The sequence below is a fragment of the Aulonocara sp. 'chitande type north' Nkhata Bay genome, linkage group LG15 (assembly GCF_057382095.1).
Source record: "Aulonocara sp. 'chitande type north' Nkhata Bay isolate Kocher_YH1m ecotype deep benthic linkage group LG15, A_spYH_male_GT1.1, whole genome shotgun sequence".
Classification (NCBI taxonomy): Eukaryota; Metazoa; Chordata; class Actinopteri; order Cichliformes; family Cichlidae; genus Aulonocara; species Aulonocara sp. 'chitande type north' Nkhata Bay.
The window spans coordinates 22,727,666-22,749,202 of record NC_141358.1 but is presented as its reverse complement, the minus strand read 5'-3'; the positions used below and the strand labels follow the sequence as shown (position 1 = coordinate 22,749,202).

Here is a 21,537-nt window from a genome sequence, read left to right as displayed (position 1 = left end):
ACAGCTGACTATCTGCTAGGCCAGCGGTCCCCAACCTTTTTTGTGCCACGGACTGGCCTTTAAGGTGTCGAGGATAAACACAACAAAATAAAACCAGTACCGGTACCAAAAAAAAGAAGATTTATTCATAACACACAGGGAAAGACCCAGGGTAACCCAGTTAACGATAAAAATGATGAAAAAAAAAAGAAGATAAAACTGATAAAAACCATGAAAACCATAAACTTCACACCTGAGTCTCAACTCTCGCGGCTAGGTACCAAATGACTCACGGACCGGTCCCGGCAGCGATAAGAGGACACCAACAGTTTCTCAGGGATGTTATTCTTTCTGAGAACCCTCAGAAAGTAGTTTGTTTGTTTGTTTGTTTGTTTGTTTGTTTGTTTGTTTGTTTGTTTGTTTGTTTGTTTCTTTCTTTCTTTCTTTCTTTCTTTCTTTCTTTCTTTCTTTCTTTCTTTCTTTCTTTCTTTCTTTCTTTCTTTCTTTCTTTCTTTCTTTCCAACCTCAGTAGTGTGTGTTTGGCAAGTCTGGTCCTTCCTGCTGTTGACTCCCAAGAAGCAGAAGTCTGAGACTCTTGCCATACAGACCCTGTTGATGGTGACTGGCAGGATGTCATCTGCAACAAGTTCCTTGGTCTTTACGGTGTTCAGGAGCAAGTTGTTGTCCACGCTGTCAGCCACTGGGCCATAGGCAGATGCATCCCCCCCAGAAATTAGTCCTCAGGCTACAATCAGTCTTACGGTCAGTAAGACTAAAATAGTGCTTCTACTTAGAAAAATCCAACATTTCACTTCCTTAGTCACTTCCTCATTTTATGTTCCACTTCTATTTTTATTTAAAAGGGAGTTGTTCCATCTTTGCTGGATTGCTCTGCTCGTTTCTCTGCTGGAGAAACTCTTGATGGAGAGCAGTGGGCTGGTTTGTGTTCTTAGAAGAGAATCTGTGTGGACTTGTGGAAAACACTAACTTGTAGAAACCAAGAACTTCTCTAGTGTTGATCTTCTATTTGAACTCTAATTTAATGTAAATAAATGGCCTGAACTTCTATGATCGAGTCCTGCATTTGAGTGTTGCCTGTTTAGTGATCCCTGAAAGTTTTCTTTCTGAAAGCATCCTGATGAGACTATTCAACACTGTTTATTTCTTTATTTGCATATTACATTATGTGTGTACACTAATATTCAAAGCCCAATAAGCTCATCAACAAATACGAGATGCAAAGGAACAGATGTAAAGCATAAAACAGATACATTTATTACTGATATAGTTGATATAAAGACAAACTAGCATGAGTTATAGCCAGTGTTACCAGTCCCATTCTGAAGAAATCACGATGTCAATGAAAGCTCCACAGAGGCAAAAAATAAATTGCTGAAGAGGAGCTGGTCAGGTGCTCCAAAAAAGCACTACCATCCCTTTCAGACCTCAACATTGGAGTCAACTAAAATTGTCCATAACAAGAACACATAGATTTTAACAACTGAACAAAAAATAATTTGCACAGAGGTGTTCTAACTAAGAGATAAAATGAATGTTAACATGGTTGTCCAACTACAAAACAAGAGTTGATGTTGACATTGATGTTTTTGGTCAGTGGGTCTGACAGAAGCAGCACGGTCAGTCAAACTCCATCAGAAGAGCAGACATTTTCACAGTTTACTGCTCCATCGTTTTCATTATTACACACCTTTAAAAAACAAAATGGCATTCTCACACATCAATACCATCTGACAAGTCTACATTTTGTGATCTTTGGGCATCCATTACTCTGCTTTTAGTGATTATTACCCAACAAAATGAGATTATAAAGGTATATTTGTCATTACAGTTTATTCATTTTGTAGACAACCTTGTCCAAGTCACTTCAGAAAATAAGTGCATTAAAGGTCAAGTTAGCATGCACTTGGTCCACAAAGAAAGAATGTAATAAATATTTAATAAGTCTACTTTAAAAACTCACAGTGTTTGTATCCATTTTTGCTGGTTTCCCTGACAAGACAAGACAAGACAAGGACTCAACTTTTGCTTCCACAAACAAAATTCAAGTTAATCCATCCTGCTTGGTAATATTCTGACACTTAACTCTTTTGTATATGATGATGATGACCACAACAGCTATTAGGAGTGCTAAACCCACAGCCACAATGATAAACATCCACCAGTCTGGTAAAGAATGTAAACAAGAGTCTAAGGAGCTTGGAAATAAAGCGACTGGATGTAAAATTCCTTAAAGATGTTTCAACTCTCATCTAAGATGCTTCTTCAGTTCATGCAAACAATATAACACAAACAAGAGAAATCTGTTTGCTGATTTATGTTCTGTTTAAAACAAATTAACATAAGAGGGGGAAAAGAGGCAGCACATGTCACAACTCGGGCTACATCATCAAATTACTGTTTTATTGATCTGCATCTTCTTCCTTAATAATGAATATTGGCTAATCCTGTATTGCAATCCTTAAGCTTAAATTTCAAACTAACATTTTAACTACTGATTTTTAACTACTGATTTTATCTATTGTTCTGATTTTATCTGTTTTGATTTTACATACTGTTTTGTTTGTTTGTTATTTAGTTAGTTTGTTTGCTTGCTTGTTTTAATCAATTTTAAATCATGCTTTTTATTTGTTTTTGTTTCTAATGTCTCTGTAAAGCACTTTGAATCACCTTGTTGTTGAATTGTGCTATACAAATAAACTTGCCTTGCCTTGCAATGATATTAAGAGCTACTTATTAATATCAGTTTGAAGCTACTTCCACTTACATAGATACAAGCAACATAAAACATTGCATATAAAGGAGTGACATGAATACACGAACAAAAATCAGTTTAGGAAAAAGTAGATATCAAAATAGAAAAACAGTACATTTCTTCAAAAATGTCATTTAGATGATTTTAAATGGTTATTCTTACCTGTTTTCTTACTCTTACTTGGCGACAGTAATCTTACAGATGTACCACATGTCTGTGTACAAGATATCTGTCATTACCCGGGATTCTGAGAGATAAATTGTTTCTTTCTTTTTTCTTTTTTAATCTAGGTTTACAGTCTCTCTTTGTCAAAAACATGCAGACTACTGTTAATCTCTCAGTGCTGTTGTTTGACCCAAAGGTAAATACAACTCATCAAGACAACCTGGTTGTGTCTATCTCAGTTTATTTCAGATTTCATCAACAACTCTGTCACTTGGAATAGACTCCACCCAGCTATGATTCTAATCTAGATATATGCTTAACAAAATCTGTGGATGTGTGACCTCTGGGTATCAAGAACTGATGAAAACATTCCTCCTGTCACATACTCCTGTTTTTGTCCTTTGTTTCTCAGCCGTCATCCTGTGTTCTTTCTCTCCTCTGCCTCATTTTACAGTTTTATCTCACTCGAAATGTGTCTCCCACCATGTGAAGATGAAACGGATGATGTTAAATATTCCCATGTAATTAATTTGTCTAAGAACCCGGAGCGTTAAACCCCAGCAATACACATAGAAACTCCTGATCGATCTCTCTGACTCAAAGCTTCCCTGATAGTACAAATGTCCTCCATCTGTAATGGAGTCTATTTTGTCTAGCAGCTCGTGGACTTGGAGCCTCTCATCCATCTCTTCATTGTTGAACACGTGGTACAGACCGCTGCAGTTTTTAAGCAGTTCCTTCAGGTTGTTGTCTTTGCTGACAAACTTCTCTATGTCAATGGTGTTTTTCAGTCGGTCTCCATATGTGAACAGGACCATGGTGTGTTTGGAAACGTCAGGACTCAGCATTGTCTGCAGGCTTTTCAGCCCTTCCTGCTCTTGTTTGGTGAATCTTCCGAGCTGGAGGACGAGGAGGAAAACGTGAGGACCTGGAAAGCTCAGCTTGAGTGCTTTTAACATCTCTGCTTTCACCATGTTTATAGACAACCGAGTGCTGAAGAGTCCAGGAGTGTCGACCACAGAGATTCTGCGACCCTGAACATCAGCTTCTACTTTCTGACTACACAGAGTCACTGGGCTGGAACTGATCTTACAGTCAAACGCCTTCTTTCCCAGGATGGTGTTTCCCGCTGAACTCTTCCCCACTCTCTCCTGCCCCACCAGCACCACCCTGAGGCGTGAGCCTGAAACAACACAGGTCATCAGGTGGCGTTACACCAGTGTATCAGTATGCTCACCACCTGTGCACATAATAGCTCATTTTATAAACAGCAGATAACAATAAAAAGCATTTCAGACAGCATGTGCTTTTTCTCTTGATGTAATTTATTTTAAAAGGATCACTTTAACATTTTTTAGACTTAATAATCCAGAGGGGCACATTTGACCAAACGTCCGGCCTGTTCCAGCCTGTTTGCTTTGATCACCTTTGAGTCCATCAGTGGCAAACAAAGTGACACACACACACACACACACACACACACACACACACACACACACACACACACACACACACACACACACACACACACACACACACACACAGAGTTATCAATCAGTTATTGCTTTTGAATATAGGAACATAATTAAAAGGTTCAGTGTGGATAATGTGTTCTACTGACATACAACATAAGGACATGTCAAGGGCTGCAGACAAAGAAATCATAAAAATAATTAATGAAACAAGATGCTAATCTATATCTGTATCTGAGCAGCAATCAGCCTTATGATAAAGATAATATGGTGACAGAACAGGAAAAATAAACAATATTTATGAAATATAGTTTAAAGTTTATCTAAATTTTTCATAGGGCTGGAATGATCTAACTAATTACTGCAATCCTTTGTGTTTTACTGTATGTTGCATCCTGTTTCATCTTTCACTCTGAAATATATATCTTGTTTGGGAACCCCGGCATATGCAGCTGCAACAGCAGCTCCAAAAGCAGCTCCAACTCCAACTCCAGCAGCCGCTCCAGCAGCAGCTCCAGCAGCAGCAACTCCAGCAGCAGCTGCACCAGCAGCAGCTAAACCTAGACCTCCAGCAGTAGCTCCAATAAAAACACCCTTTAGAACAGCCCGAATAAAGGAGTTGTCTTCCTCTGCCTTTCTTCTTGCTTCTTCAAGATTCATGTCTGGATATTTTTCCAGAAGTTCTTTAATCTTTTGTTTTATGGCTCTCTCGGCCTCTTGGAACATTTCGTTGGTGTAGAAGCCTCCTCCATTTAGTTGAATCATTGCACTGATCTTCAGCAGCAGCTCTTTAAGCTGAGAGGGATCTCTGTCATCATTGTCAAAAACATGATGATTTCTGTGACACTGACTGATGAAGCGGCGGAGATCTGGATTCTCATTAATTAATTTTTCTATGGAGGAATGTCTTTTCTTCAGCTCATCTCCATGGGTAAACAGTACCATGGTGTAACGTGATGCCTCTTTTCCAAATAGTGTCTGAATGATTTTCACTGATTTTTGTTCTTCTTTTGTGAATCTGGTTGGCTGGAGCACAACCAAAAAAACATGTGGCCCAGGAGCAGCAAAGGACATGCATCGAGCAATCTCTCTCCTCACCTGCTCTTCAGATTGTTTTGTGTCACCCAGTCCTGGTGTATCAATTACAGCCAGTTTAAGGCCACCAAACTCTCCCATCTTTTTCTCACACACTTCTGTCACTGAGGAAGAAGTCAGCTCAGATTTAAAAGCATCTCTTCCTAAGATGGTGTTTCCTGCTGCACTCTTCCCAACTCCAGTTTTCCCAACAAGTACAATCCTGAGATCTGTGAGAGAACACAATGATGTTACCTGTTTACCCCCATCAGTTTATTTATCTACAGTGGTCCCTCGCCATAACAGGGTTTACCTTTCAAGGTCTTGCTCTTTCGCTGATTTTTTTTTTGCAATTTTGCAAGCTTTTTCTTTTCTTTTCCCCCCCACATAAATGTGTTCGGCATCCTGATTGGCTGTAAACAACTGTCAATCAGTCTCCTAGTGCCATGTCTCCTGTACAGTACAGAATGCGTTCAGCTTGTCAAATTTACATAAATCTTCGATCGCTAGCAGTGTGACTCTGAAGTGCTGTACTGTGTGTTTGTAGTTTTTCTCCCCAACAAACACAACAATGTTGATGAAACATTTTGCACCATCAAAGGCACCTGCGGTAGCCCTCAAAAGGCAGAGGAAGATGCTAACCAACGCACAAAAAGTTGGATCTTTTGACATGCTAAAGGAAGCTAAAAGTTACCGTATTTTTCGGACCATAAGGCACACCAGGTTATGAGGCGCATTAAACGAAACAAAACAGTCCAATAAGTCAAACTTTACTCAACTCGTTCTTCTTGCTTCGTCTACTTCTGTCCCATTGATTCATTAATATTGAATTCTCTCACAGCTGCTCTATTCCCATGTCCTGCACCTGAAAACAGGGTTTAATCTTTGGTTTCATTCCATAATACTGGACTTATTTTTCTACGAAGGTTTGAACTTCGAGGGTGTTTAAACAAGAGAGAAAAGTGCCTGTCTGAGAAAAGTGTATAAAGTGTGTAGTGAGGGGTTTTACAGCCTTAAAACATCTACAGTGGCTTGCAAAAGTATTCGGCCCCCTTGAACTTTTCCACATTTTGTCACATTACAGCCACAAACATGAATCGATTTTATTGGAATTCCACATGAAAGACCAACACAAAGTGGTGTACACGTGAGAAGTGGAACGAAAATCATACATGATTTCAAACATTTTTCACAAATAAATAACTGCAAAGTGGGGTGTGTGTAATTATTCAGCCCCCTTTGGTCTGAGTGCAGTCACTTGCCCATAGGCATTGCCTGATGACTAAATAGAGTGCACCTGTGTGTAATCTAATGTCAGTACATACAGCTGCTCTGTGACGGCCTCAGAGGTTGTCTAAGAGAATATTGGGAGCAGCAACACCATGAAGTCCAAAGAACACACCAGACAGGTGAGAGATAAAGTTATTGAGAAATTTAAAGCTTAGGCTACAAAAAGATTTCCCAAGGCTTGAACATCCCACGGAGCACTGTTCAAGCGATCATTCAGAAATGGAAGGAGTATGGCACAACTGTAAACCTACCAAGACAAGGCCGTCCACCTAAACTCACAGGCCGAACAAGGAGAGCGCTGATCAGAAATGCAGCCAAGAGGCCCATGGTGACTCTGGACGAGCTGCCGAGATCTACAGCTCAGGTGGGGGAATCTGTCCATATTAGTCGTGCACTGCACAAAGTTGGCCTTTATGGAAGAGTGGCAAGAAGAAAACCATTGTTAACAGAAAACCATAAGAAGTCCCGTTTGCACTTTGCCACAAGCCATGTGGGGGACACAGCAAAAATGTGGAAGAAGGTGCTCTGGTCAGATGAAAATAGGAACTTTTTGGTCAAAATGCAAAACACTATGTGTGGCGGAAAACTAACACTGCACATGACTCTGAACACACCATCCCCTACTGTCAAATATGGTGGTGGCAGCATCATGCTCTGGGGGTGCTTCTATTCAGCAGGGACAGGGAAGCTGGTCAGAGTTGATGGGAAGATGGATGGAGCCAAATACAGGGCAATCTTGGAAGAAAACCTCTTGGAGTCTGCAAAAGACTTGAGACTGGGGCGGAGGTTCACCTTCCAGCAGGACAACGACCCTAAACATAAAGCCAGGGCAACAATGGATGGTTTAAAACAAAACATATCCATGTGTTAGAATGGCCCAGTCAAAGTCCAGATCCCCCCCAGGCCACCCCGCTGGACACGCCACTGTCTACACAATGTTGATTCTTGGCTCCACCTTGCACTACAGCAATAACCTCCTCATTAGGTTGGCAGATAATACAACTGTGGTGGGTCTTATTAGTAACACTGATGAGTAGGGATGGGTACCGGTATCCGGTGCCATTATGGCACCGGTTCTGACATAAACGGTAATAACCAGACCGAAAAGCAGCGCACATTTCGGTGCTTCATTTCGGTGCTTTTTTTTCCCTGAGATGTCATACACTTCGGATTCTAGCCAATCATTTTACCTTTGCGAGCGTAGTAGGCGGGTCCAGGTACGTACGTTCTTTTAGAGCAGAGCTACAGATTAAAAATGCCCAAAGCGAAGCAGTCAAAAGTCTGGCTGTACTTCACAGCAAAAGATGCAAACTCAGCAGCCTGCAACAAGTGCTTTAAGGTGATACTGTGAAAAGGAGGTAACACCTCGAATCTGATGAAACACCTGGCGACGCATAGGGTTTTTTTAAAAGCCGAGAAATGCGCCGTATTTGATAGCTTGCTGCGAGACCTCACACCGTGCGCATCTACTGCGGGTGTGGTGCCTGTTATTGACCCGGAGTTAGCAACATGCACCCGAAGAGGAGAGTCCTGGCCCCTAGCCCTGCCAGTGTAGCAGAAATGATGACGGATGATGATGGCAGCAGCAGCCGTTCTTCTCTGCATGAGTAGCTTAATGTTGTTCGTGTGTAATTTACATTGAGTAGGCTAACCACGTTATTAAATTAATGCATGTAAGGTGAACTAGCAAACATCATCATAGCTACATGCGGCTGTCTTCTTGTTTGATGGCAGATACTCCCTTCACCCTGGCCAAAAAGGCTAAAATGACCAAAGAAAAAGTGGAAAACAGTTAAACATGAAAGGTTTTGGACAAAGTTTGTGTTTTTTTTTTTTTTCCATTGTTTAAGCACTGCTTCCAGCCAAGAGTGATACCATATATGCCCTATAGCTGCAGGGGATAACCCTTTTTATAAAAAACAGCTGAACATGAGAGGTTTTTGGACAAAGTTTGTGTTCTTGATTCTTTAAGCACCGGTTCGTGCACCGTTTAAGTGCAGGGATAGTTCAGTAGGTAGAGTAGTGGCCCCATGATCGGAAGGTCGGGGGTTCAACTCCACTGAACGGCTACCCTGAGGTACCCCTGAGCAAGGTACCGTCCCTACACACTGCTCCCCGGGCGCTGCATTGATGGCTGCCCACTGCTTCACTGGGTGAATGGGTTAAATGCAGAGGAACTATTTCCCCATGGGGACTAACACGCACACTTTACTTTACTTTAAGCACCGGCACCGTTTCAAAAGTACCGGTTTGGCACTGGTATCAGATAAAACCTAAACGATACCCATCCCTACTGATGAGATAAACTACAGGAAGAAGGTGAATCAGTTGGTTACTCAAAATAAATGGTGCTGCTGTGAAGAAGGTGAGCAGCACAAAAATTTCTGGGTGTGCACATTACACAGGACCTCTCCTGAACATGCAACACTGCATCACTGGCCAAGAAAGCACAGCAATGCCTCTACTTCTTCTGTAAACTGAGGAAAGCAGGATCCCCAGTACCCATCCTGTGCACTTTCTATCATGTCACCATTTTCAAAACAAAGTTGGCATATCATCCTGCAAACCCTGACTACAAATCTGTAGAACTCTGCCTATGGTTCCTAAGTGCTGACAGGGTGATCTTCTTGTAGTGTTGATCTTCTTGGGATGTCCACTTCATGGCCTGTCTCTGACATAGCCTTCAATTTGGAGATGGTAGTAGGACTTATTCCAAATAGTGATGCAGCTTGAAACTGCCCAATGGCACAGGCACTAGTCTTATGAATGATTATCGTCACCTGAAGTACCAGAAGCTCAAAACTAGAGTTAACAGCAGAATAAGCAATTTGGTATTGAGAGAGGAGATTTAGCAAGTTTTTCATTAGTTTTTTTTTTAAAACATAATTAATATTTTTTTATGCAACCCCCCCCAAAAAAAACCCCTGTACAGTAACTATAACTGGAGTTTTTGCAGTTGCAGTAGTTAGACTAAAAAAATGTGTCAGACAGATGGAGGAAATGCTCTGAAGCTGAGGTTTGAATTATTATTATTTATTGGTTTTTTTGCCTGTCCCGTTTGGTTCTTTTGCCATCAGAATTATTGTCTAAAAGCAAAGAAAGATGCCCAACGGATTTCCTTTACCAAATGGACCATCCCAGCCTTGCCGTATTGGTCTATTTGATTCACCTTTTATTGTTTATTTTATTTTATTTTCACTTGCTAAATACAGGATGGACTTGACTGGGGAAAAGAAAGGGGAGAAAGAATAAGGGAAACAAAAACAGCGTTGAAAAGGAACTGTGATAAAGGGCTAAAAACAAAAACCAACAAAACAAACAGACAAAAAATACATATATCAATCACCTGGATCACCTGTTGAGAAAGAAAAAAGAGAAAACAAGCAAAAAAAAAACAAACCCCAGACAGTAAGGTTTGAATTAGACACAAAGATTCAAATATTTTGGGTAGAGCTCAGAGTGACATGACTTTGTTTGCTCTTTTTTTTTTTTTTCCCAGAACAGATTTTTTTCCTGGATTGCTGTGCACTGAATATGAAAGCCAGATCAGTTTCTTTTTATCCCTGTGGTTACACAAGGCCACAAAAAGCACTTTTTTTTCCTCTCTTGGCTCTTGGCGAAGGCGGTCGCACTTTTCTCCTCTCCTCCTTCCCCTTATCTTCCCTGCTTAGCCTCTTGTGTCCTTGTCCTGTCTCGTGTGTATTACTTTCCCTGGAACAGTCTCTCACTGTCGTTCTCTAAAACCTAAAAGAGAATTATGGATTTGATCAACTGGTCTCTGAATGCTATTGACACCCTTTTCTCAACAAGAAGACTGGGCTTGGGAGAGCCCGAGTGCCCTGGAGGGACATTCCCTGCCGGATACACGATGGACGGGTGGCAGAAATGGAGGATCGTGTGCCTGGCGGGACTGTCGATCGAGGACGCTGAAGATATCTGATCGGAGCTGGCTTGACCCTGGCTTATCAGAGAATTAATTCAAACACCCCCCCCCCCCCCCCCCCCCCCCCCCCAGGCTGCCCGCTGGAGATTGAAACGATGGGACGAGGTGCGACTTCTCACACCGGACGCAGCATGGTTAACACCTTGGAGACGCTTACAGCTGCCGTAAAGACTCAAAATAACACCATTGAGCGTATATTGGGATACATCAAAGAGAGGCCTGCTCAAAATGAGACCCTTGAGCGAAAGTTGGAACACATCGCAGAACGGCTCACTGCAGTTGTGGGGTCTCAGAATCAAAAGAATGACAACACCACGGGACGGAAGTTTGATACCCTCATGGGGAGGCTCGCGGTTCTCCAACGGGAAATTGAGAGACCAGTGTCGGAGTGTTAAGAACAGCTTTGAAATTCTCCTGAGCTGCTCGCATAAAAGAAAAATCAACAACATCAACATGCAGACACCACGGCGCCAGCTGCGGGCCCAAGGCTGGAGCCGAACAAAAGCTCCCAGATAACGACTGTGTGTTGACTATTCTTCCCATTCCATGCAAGGCCACATGGGTTGGCTGGCAGACTGTATACTTAGCCTGATAGGGCGGAGGACACTGTCTCAGCTGAACTCTGGACACGCGCACACACATATACTTACACTGATAAGCACGCACTCATCCCCCTCCCTTTCAAAATGCTTGTTTCCTGTGTGCCGCGCTGGAATGGTAGCGCTGTGCAGGATGACTGCTGTGTTTCCTTCGGATTTCTCCTCACCCCCTACCCAACCTTGTGGCTTGTCAATGTTGTACTGTGGACATTTATGTGCTCTCTGTGCAGAGGAGTTTTTTTTGTTTCCTGTTCTCATGCTGTCCTCCCATAGGTGCCCAGCATGAGTATAGGTCTCTTTTTCCTCTTCTACTTTCCCATTGTTGTGTACTTTTTCAGTGTTTTCCTGTAACGCTGCCGATCTCCGACCTGTATTCCCATGTGATGTCTATGTTGTGTGCGTAAGTCGGGGGGGTTTCTATTCCACTGCGGGGCAACCTGCATGTGGCCAATAGAGTCTTTCATTCAACAATGAGCTATTATACGAAAACCCGCTGAGAACATGTGAGTCCCCACATGTCGTTTTCACGTCCCACGTCTCAGACAAAGTAAAACGTGAGACACATTTCGTTTGATGTGGTGTCCAACTTGTGTCGTTTAGTTTATTTCAGTGTTTAATTTTTTAGAACACATGTTATACTTGTTTTAGCAGCTCATTTTTAACTAAAACTGTTATTAAGAATATTATGATATAGGATTTTAGTGCTGTTTGTGGATATTCTGAAGACTGATGTAAAGTTGTCTTCAGAAACGATCAAGTTATGTGTTTTTAATATTCATTTCAGCTGCATCCTAAACTCTATTTTATATATTATTCCAGTGTAACAAACAAATCAGTCTAGTCTTTACTGGAACCTTTCAAAATAATTCACAGTTGAAACACTCCAACTCACAACAGAGCATCCCTCCATCAGGTCCAACCTACTATCAGTGGCTCTAAGGTGCCTGTGCTGATAGCTCTAGGTCTAACAAACTGCATTCAAAACAGGTGGGTTATGTGGTGGCTAACTGTCCAAAGATATAAAGGGCATAACAAACTTAAAAAAAAAATTAAAAGAGGACCATGTGAGACATGTAAATCAGAAATTCTAGTAAAGTTTTTTTGTTTTTTTTTCTCTTCTTTTTTAAATCTCTAGTAAATGGCCACACAGAGACCAAGTTCACGCGCTATTTGCAAGCCACACATTCTGGAAACGACATTCAACCTGCAGCCATTTTGTTAAGGGCAACTGCCATTAGTGAAGCTAGACTGAAAAGTAATAGCCTGGACTGAAGTCTTAAAAACAATGGAGACATACCTTTTTATGATTTAATTTTAACCTTGCCGTTTTTTCTCTCTCTCTCTTTTTTTTTTTTTTTTTAAACCTTGGATACTTCTTTTCTTAAAGAAAACTAATAAAATAGAGATCGCCCCGTGCTTTAATTCTGAGATGTTTATTATAGAAATTAATTTTAAATGAGAGTGAAAGTGATAAAAGTACTCACCTTCCAATGCAGGTTTGCCAGCCATGTTTTTGTTTTTTGTTGTTTGTTATTTCCTAAGCAGTTGATCAAGTGTGTTCACTTTCTGGGGGTGACATTGAATAGTTTCGTTTCACTGAAAGAGCTGTAATATAGTCTGACCGTAAACTCCTCCCCAAGTGACACAAACAAGAGGTGGAGTAAATAACAGAGCTGCACCCAAATCACGGTATGGCAGTGTAGGAAGTCAGAGACTCAAAAAATCACCCGTTTCTCTGAATCCGACTTAGTATTGATGATCACCCCCTGTGATTTATTTAGGCTTCTTCATCTATTAGTCGGTCAAAGGTTCGCTGTTATTTATTCACACACAGGAACAGAATAGACAAAAGATTCTGTAAACGAGAAATCCATTTTCCAAATCTGACTTGGGGGAGATATTACAGTGTTTAGAGATGATATATGTAAAATAAAATAGATGTAGTGATATCATAAAACGCCTCAGCAAGCGTGGTGTGAGACGAGTATTAATTAACTCTATTCACAATGAAAGTATATCACTCTATATTTAAACAGATAAAAATAAAGGCAAAGTATGTAAATACTTAAGAGCCCGTTCCCTTCCCTCTCCACCCTCCTTTATCTTTGAAGTTTCTGCTCTCCTTCGCTCTCTGGCGCCTTTTCCCTTGAGGCTTTTAGTAGGTGCAGCAGGTGAGCTGTTGTACACTTGTTTTCCATTTTCTTGTTTACCTCACTATTTAAAGTTACAGTAGGTAAAAAACAAATCTTCACTACATCAGTTCAGCTGCTGAATTTGAACAGTTTAAAGTCAGACAGATGTGATTCACAGATTTGACCTAATAGTCAGGACACCGTGTATTTTCAGTAACGTCAGCCCCTCCTTTGCTCACGCCTTATGTAAACAGCCGTCCATAAGTAGCCTGTTTGAATTTTTACAGTCCTTAGGAGAAATTGGGGAGGGAGATGACTCCCGGGCATTCCTGAGTCTTTCGGGCCACGGCAAAGGCGGCCCGAGGAGGAGTGGGCACTGCGGCTGCTGCCTCTGTTAGTGTGTCTCAGCTTGCCCACCTTTTCGCTGATGTTTGTGAAGGGACCAGCTGGTTGACGCAGCGAGGGAGGTAGTAGTAATGCTGCCAGAGGACCATTTGACCGCGCGACCCATAACGCCATGAGGGCAGCCACGACCCTGAGGAGATGTTTCTCCGCAGGGCAGCAGGGTGCACCAAGGTCGTTATCTCCAACTCCCGACACAATTTGATTCCCCTGCGTCAGGAGCGCGCACCGGGCAGGGACAGCGGATCCAGTTGACTCCGCCTTCATTCCAACCTGCGAGACGTGGAAATAGTGATGTTTTACTTTTGTGCATGCGGGGGGGTTGTTACGTTATGGTTCAGTGTATGGATTACAACAGAGCGTTCTGCCATAGCTCTTTTCTTCCACAGACTACTTCCTACGAAACTTTATACATTTCAATGAAATTGTAAAGCTGAAGGATCAAGATTACTCAATTTTTTTGGGCTAGCAGCATGAACGTAAAACTGTTAAAGACTCAACTTGAAATGCAGACAAAATTAAAGAAATAAAATTGTTAACATTATAAGGCAGATTATACACAATTACTCTTCAGTGTACCCATGGAAAACTTGCTGTCACTGTGAAAACGTTTTACAAGGCAAACAACGAAAAGCTTTTTTGTACATGTGGGCTTTCCACACAGAGCTGGTGGAACCATTGCATACACCTGTCCCACTGAATCTGTCAAAAAAAAAAAATAGGGCCAGCCTTAAATTTCTGAGGATTTCTTGTAACCGCTTGACAACAAGAATTTATGATTAAGTTTCCCCAGCTGTCATCAGTGTCGCGTTCTCTCGCTGCAGTAGTGGCAGGTAAATACCCCATTGTTAAGAAACAATTCACAAAGACGCAGACTTGACACTGAACTAAACCTACACTAAACACGAGGGCACATGACACAAAACCTAAGGACAAAACCTTAAACCAGAATAAACTGAAACATAGACTCATAATAATAATCAACAAAGCATAACAAGACAATCAGGATACCACCATAATAAAGAAAAATATAGGAAACTGAAAATCCTGGGTCAAAATGACCCAGAGCCGTGACACATAACTTTTCAGAGATGACATTTTTCTTTTCAGTTGTGTAGCTAGTAACTGGGAATCAAAGTAGCTAACCTCTCCAAATTACTGTTATATCAGTTAACAACAGCTTATCAGATAACAAGCTTAAACATGAAAAAGTACATCAGTTTATTGATTTGTTTAAATAAAACAGCTCATTCATTATTTCTGTAATACATCCAACTTTCATAAATGTCTACATATTTAAAATATTACAAATATTTCAACTGATTGGAGTATAAGTTTTCATTTTGCATTAAAATAAACAAATAATAATAAAAAATAAATATTAACAATTAAATAAAAAATACTGTTAGGACTTACTAACAAACAGTGTTATTATTACACCTGAAAAGCATGAATTCTGGGATCTCCAAAAGTTGATTCTGTTCATCTGGTTGTAGCGTTTTCAGTGGGAGAAACGTTTCGTCACTCATCCAAGTGACTTCTTCAGTCTGAGCAGACTGCAGGTTTCCCCAATCTTATATAAGATTTCATACACACACTCAACACACACAATGAAACTACACGAAATGAGTATACCACTAAACTTGAAGTAAAATTATGAAAATTCAAAGAAAGAAAGTATAGAAATACAAAAAGCCTAAATTTAAAACCTAAAATATCAGTAAAGCCTAAAACACAACCTTCACTGTCTTGGGTCAAAAAAGGTTCGGTAATATTAAGGGGACACATTTGCAACCCGAAGTTCATTCCACTTTTGTGACCTGTCATTAAACAAACAGGTAAACAAATCAATAGGATTGCAACGAGGACTGAATGGATCCAAGTACAAGTGAATAAGATTTATTGAGACTTTTTGGAATAAAGTATAAATGTTATTGTCCTTCAAAATGCCTTATATGTGCTACTTTTCCAGCTTTGTAATATGTAGATTTTGTTGTGTAGCCTCTTATTTGTGATTGTCTCTGATCACTCTGTTTTGTTTCTGACATAACAGAATGAGAGCGAAGCGCTCCATTTATGAGCAAATTAACCTTATAGCAGCTTTATCCAAAAAGCAGTATGGATTTGTGTGGATTGTTATGTGTAGTCAGAAATGTTTTGCATTAATATAAGAGGAATTGAATATCTCATTAAACTCCAAAAAAACAGATCTGCAGGAAAAATATCAAATCATAAGTAAAGAAATATTAATACTTAAGCAAAAGACACAGCAAAAGTATGTCTCTTTCTGCAATTTCACACAAATCTGTTATTGTTTCAAGCTGTTGATGGTAGCATAGATGTTTAGAGGTTTGGGATAAGAACAGGGGGAAGCTTTCACCATACTGTAGGTAACTGCTTCATCTTCATCTCTGCCATTTTTTGCCAGAACCTAGAGGTTAATTTACATTGTGATTAGTTTTATAATGTATACAGTCACTTGCCATTTTGTTAGGCTCACCTGTTTGACTGCTCAATAATGCAAATAATCACATAATCATATGTCAGCAATTGTGCATTTGCTAAAATAATGTAGTAGTTTTTTGTCGACATGGTCAAGGTGATTTCCTGAGGTTTACACTGAGCATCAGAATGGCAAAGAAAGGTAATTTAATTGATGTAGCATGATTGTTGGTGGCGGACAGGCTGCTCTGAGCCATTCAGAAACTATTGATGCACTAGGATTTTCCTTTATAGACAAAAGTCATTAAAAAGAGAGGAACTCCACTGAGCAGCAGTTCTCTGAGCAAAAGGCCTTGTTGATATGAGAGGTCAAAGGCCAGTTTGCGTCTAGCTGATGGAAAGGCATCAGTAACTCAAATAACCAATTATTAAAACCAAAGTAACCAAAACGAAAATAGAAAATTGGAAAAATGTTGCCTGTTCTAAAGAGTCTTAATTTGTGCTTTTAAATTTGAAAAGCAGGGTCTTTGGTTTAAACAAAAGCATGGCACCATCCTGTTTCAGTCTGGTGGTGGGTATATTGATGTGAGGGATATTCTGATCTTGGGCCTTTTCTTTATGCCAAAGCCAAACTGTTGTTGCTGACCATGTCTTTTTTCTTTTTTTTACCCATCTTTTGATAGTTGCTTCCATCAGGATAATGTGCCATGTTATCCAGCTCAAATCACCTCACATTTGTTTCTAGAATAAGAAATTGGGTTCAGTGTACACCTTTGGGATGTGGTGGAGTGGGAGATGTCATCAAGGCTCTGCAGCAACAGTGTGATGCTATCATTTAAATATGAATCAAAATTCATGAGGAATGTTTGCCACTAAGAATTAAGGCAAAAAGGGGGCCCAGCTATGTAAAAGCAAAGTGTACATAAATCTGCCCGGTCCATGTAATTGATAACAATAAGGTTACCAAAGTTTTAGTAGTACTCTTGGTGAAGGTGATGGAGGCATAGCGAACAGCATCTTCAGGATCAGCCGACACAGAGACAACAACATAATGACTGCTGGGTTGATTCCACACTTCAGAGAGGAAGCAGTGCATAACTCTTTGCTATTACAGAGAGCTGAATAGTTGTGAAAGCAGACTGAGTCAGTATAAGGTCATTTTTCTGTTTTCTTCTTCTCTTTTTAAAAAAGAAATTGGATATCATCATAAATTAAAAGAAAAAAATTGCTGAATTTATTTTAATTTAATAAAACATTAAAAGATAAAATACAATTTTAAGTTCGCATGTGCTTAGTTTATCCCAGATTGGGATACAAAAAGTCTTTAGCAGTCATAGCCTATAACAAGCTTATAATTAAAGCAAAACTTACAGTGATTTCCCTGGTCTGCAATCTGTTTTCAGAAAAAGAGAAACCCAATAGAGTCTTCAGGCTGCTTAGATATTTTTATTTATAAAAGGTTCATCTTGTGGAGGCTCTTACCTTTAAATTTCTTCCACTGGATGGATGGATGGATGGATGGATGGATGGATATAACAAGAACTACACATATTAGGAGTGCTACTACACCCACTAACGCAGCAATCACCTTCCCCCATTCTGAAGAAGAGGACAACATTTTAAAAAATTTCCAGTTTCTGTTCTGTTCATTGGCTAAAAATAAAATACTTTTTTTTGTTTTGTTTTTTTCCAGGCAAAGAAATGTTTAATCATCTTCTTGTGAGTAAAGAGATTCTTGTTGAGCAACAACATGATGTAAGACTTAGATGTGACTTAGAACATTAACTTTTAATAGGAAATGTGTCAAAATACAACATTTGAATTTCTTGGAAGGACAGTAGCAGAGTTTATATCGATACTGATTATTCTATATGGAAATTACTTGGATTGCAAATTGAGACGAAGAGCCCAATGACAACATTAACTTATATAGAGAGTCATCAGTACACAGGAGTACAGGAACTGCAATATTTTTAAAATTAAAAAAATAAAATAGAAACGAATCAAAACAAATACCAAATTCTCACCTCTTTCCATACCTTCATATTGTCATCATCATCATTTTTCACTTGGCACTTGAATAAATCATAATTCTTTGATGTGTAAACATTATGAGAAGTTGTAAATGTCACACTGGCTGAGCAGGCAGACTGTGACGTCTTCAAGCCTTTGTTATTATTATCAGTGGATTTATCTTCATACAGCCACTTCACTGTGTATCAGCATTGCTCATACATTGACACAGAGCAGGTCAAGGTCACCATGTTGCCTTCTTTACGTTCGCTCACTGATGATAAAAGAAAAGAAAAAATAAGGAGAATTTTCGGCAGTCCTCAGAGTAACTATGATTTTTACAGTAATATGATGTTGAACTGAGCCGTTTTGAGCTGATAGTATTATGATGGAAATACCCACTGTTAACAGGAAAGAGTCTGTTTATAAAACCTGGACCTTCTTGTTTTCCTGATTTGTTGAACATTCTGCAGGTGTAATCACCAACATCCTCAGCTGTGACATTTATCGCCAGCGAACAGTTTACAGTCACACTTAGTCTGGGTGATTTATTCTTAGCATTTGCATGCATCTTCCCATTTTCAAACAGTGTCACTGCGCTCGGCTTTCTAGATGTAGTGAAGAGCCAGGTAGTGCTGTTACATTTTTCCTGATCATCTTTCACATTTCCACAAGACAAAGTGACTTTATCTCCAACTCTGACAGGACAGAGTCCTGAACTTCTGTTGCTGGTAAAATCAGAAACAAATGCAAAAATGATTATATAATATGATTATGATTATAATAATTTTAGATACATCAGTTTTTAAATAGTATTTCTCATTTTGACAAAGAAATTATTTGAGGGGGGCCTGAATGACTAAATAGAATGATACTTATACTATATAGCATCTTTTTTAATTCAATCTTTTTCACTTAATTAAACTGAAAGTGGTTTCTCCCTGGCGACGAAGACACTCTAAACTTGGGCAAACGTTTTGTGTTTACATCTCTTTCAACCAAGTAAAAGTTTGAAATTCTACTTGTAAATGTACACGTATCCTTACCTGATAATTGAAGTATAAGTACCATTAGAGAAAGAAAACATTTGAATCCCTCTGCATTCCACCATTGTGTCTCTTGGGTTTTCTTCTTGTTTGTCACACTGTGTCTAAAAAAGTCCCTCCTATAAAGATATGTACCAGTCATTTCTGTCTACATGATTTTTACTTAAAAGGTAGAAAAGCCAAATGGCTGCTCTCTGGGACTCTAAGTGTCAATAGTCCCATGAATGACTATCCTCCACCTAAAACCGTGGTCCATAAGAAGAAAAATCTTATTTCTGTTATTGAAACAATGGAAACACACACTCTTAATTGATTTACATGGCACTATTGCATGTCAAGTTTGAATTCTTCTCTGTATTTTGCTTGCGCTGTCTGTGTTCTCTCATTTTCCCCTTTAAACATAACCAGTTGTGTTAGAGCAGCGGTCCCCAACCTTTTTTGCGCCACGGACCGGTTTATGCCCGACAATATTTTCACGGACCGGCCTTTAAGGTGTTGCGGATAAATACAACAAAATAAAACTAGTACCGGTACTGAAAAAAAGAAGATTTATTCATAACACACGTGAAAAGACCCAGGAAAACCGAGTTAACGATAAAAACGATAACAAAATAACGCTGAAAACCGATAAAAACCCTGAAAACCATACATTTCACACCTGAGCCTCAACTCTCGCGACCCGGCATCAAACGACTCACGGACTGGTACCGGTCCGAGGCCCAGGGGTTGGGGACCGCTGTGTTAGAGGACTGCCCATCCCAGGGCCTGGCTCTATTGGATGTGTCTTACTGTTCAACAATTATATTTGATGTAATGCGGAATTTCACTTTGGTCAAAATAGGTGTTCAACAAATCAGTGTGCTTGGTTACCTTATCAGCTTGTGATTTCCATCAATGTGCCACAATGAGTTTGGACCTGCAACCTGATATGTTCTTCGTTCTGGTCTCCGCAAAACTGCTCTAAGGGCAGCTGCTCCAGGATTTATTCGTAACATGCTTGCTCGAACCCTCCTTCGCTGTTCACGTAGTTCACGTACTCGCGGGGAGGCTCTGACAGCCTCAGGACCAATTTGTTCATTGCCAGCGACAATGTCCTGCACATGTTCATCCAAGGCACTGTCAGTCAGTTCCGCATACATTGATGCACGGGTGAAATGATACTGTCTGAAATAAGACAAAAAAACACGAGTATTTTATTACTACCATAACAACACACTAGTTAGTGCACATTCAAATATACAAATTTTTACAACTTCACAATACCATTTAATTTGAATAAACAGTGAGTGTGTGTCACAAAGTCACACTGGTTTCAAAAGTCACTGACCGTAGATGTCTTCGAATTGTACGAAGTGAAACATTCAAAATATCAGCCATCTGAGGTGCAGTGAATCCACTTGACTTCAGGAATGAAAGCTGTTCCCGAGTGATAAGGTAAAGGGATCTACCTCTACCTCTGGTGCCTGGTATCCAAAAGAGCCTGAAAATATATAAGCGTTTGGTGTATTTGGAAAATAGGTTAAGACAGAGTCATAATTTATTTCACACTTTTGATGAGTCAAGGAATCGACACAATATGTGCTTACCTTGTTGGCCATGCTGAGTAGACAGTTCAACCTCCTGAATCAATTCAGCCAAGTCACGCAGAAGTTGATCTGCTGCAGTTACACTGATCAGTCTTCCTCTTGCCCACCGAAGGCTTCTCTGCATTGTCTCCAACCTCAAAGATATCAAAAAATTACTTCTTAATTCATGTTATATTTTCAGGCCATATTCCCCTTAAACATTTTATGCAAGTTAAAATGTTAGATGTTTTCCATCATGCTTTGATCATACCTCCTTAACGCTAACTGTAGCACATCTGGCCCAACATTGTCCATCAGCAGCCGCCGTGTGCAGTCATTAAGAATGTTCTTGCACCTTGAGATGAATATCCTCCAGGCCATACTTTGTACTGTGATCCCACAAAGACAAAAATTGAAATTATTACTTTCAACAGGTTTATATATTTAAATAAATCAAAAATTTCATGTTAGTCTTCTGAAAATTGTGACTGAGCACTTTTGGAAACACTCTGTCATCCCTGTAAGTATTGGGACTGTGAACAGTTATAGAATACATCTGAAATAAATGTCAGATTCTAACAGGTTATAGTTCTGTTAATAGAGCTTTTGAATCTACGTTTCATACATATTTCTATCTTTAAT

The 21,537-nt window shown here is 39.9% G+C and overlaps 2 protein-coding genes and 1 long non-coding RNA gene across 3 annotated transcripts; all 3 read right to left on the bottom strand.

Annotated features, from left to right (window-relative positions):
- Positions 1-535: 535 nt before the first annotated feature.
- On the bottom strand, positions 536-4,128 carry LOC147313065 (GTPase IMAP family member 7-like). The gene has a single exon (XM_086265022.1). The coding sequence runs from the start codon at positions 4,117-4,119 to the stop codon at positions 3,379-3,381; it is 741 nt and encodes a 246-aa protein (XP_086121148.1). The 5' UTR covers positions 4,120-4,128; the 3' UTR covers positions 536-3,378.
- Positions 4,129-4,766: 638 nt separating this feature from the next.
- LOC147313064 (GTPase IMAP family member 9-like) lies at positions 4,767-13,034 on the bottom strand. The gene is made up of 2 exons (XM_086265020.1): positions 12,780-13,034; positions 4,767-5,693 (listed from the first exon to the last, which is right to left on the bottom strand). Exons 1-2 carry the CDS (start codon positions 12,802-12,804, stop codon positions 4,768-4,770), a joined length of 951 nt encoding a protein of 316 aa, XP_086121146.1. The 5' UTR covers positions 12,805-13,034; the 3' UTR covers position 4,767.
- A 5,823-nt stretch (positions 13,035-18,857) lies between these two features.
- On the bottom strand, positions 18,858-21,284 carry LOC147313063 (uncharacterized). The gene is made up of 4 exons (XR_015125142.1): positions 21,167-21,284; positions 20,917-21,050; positions 20,658-20,810; positions 18,858-20,494 (listed from the first exon to the last, which is right to left on the bottom strand). It is a non-coding gene; the product is annotated as an uncharacterized LOC147313063 (long non-coding RNA).
- Positions 21,285-21,537: the final 253 nt, after the last annotated feature.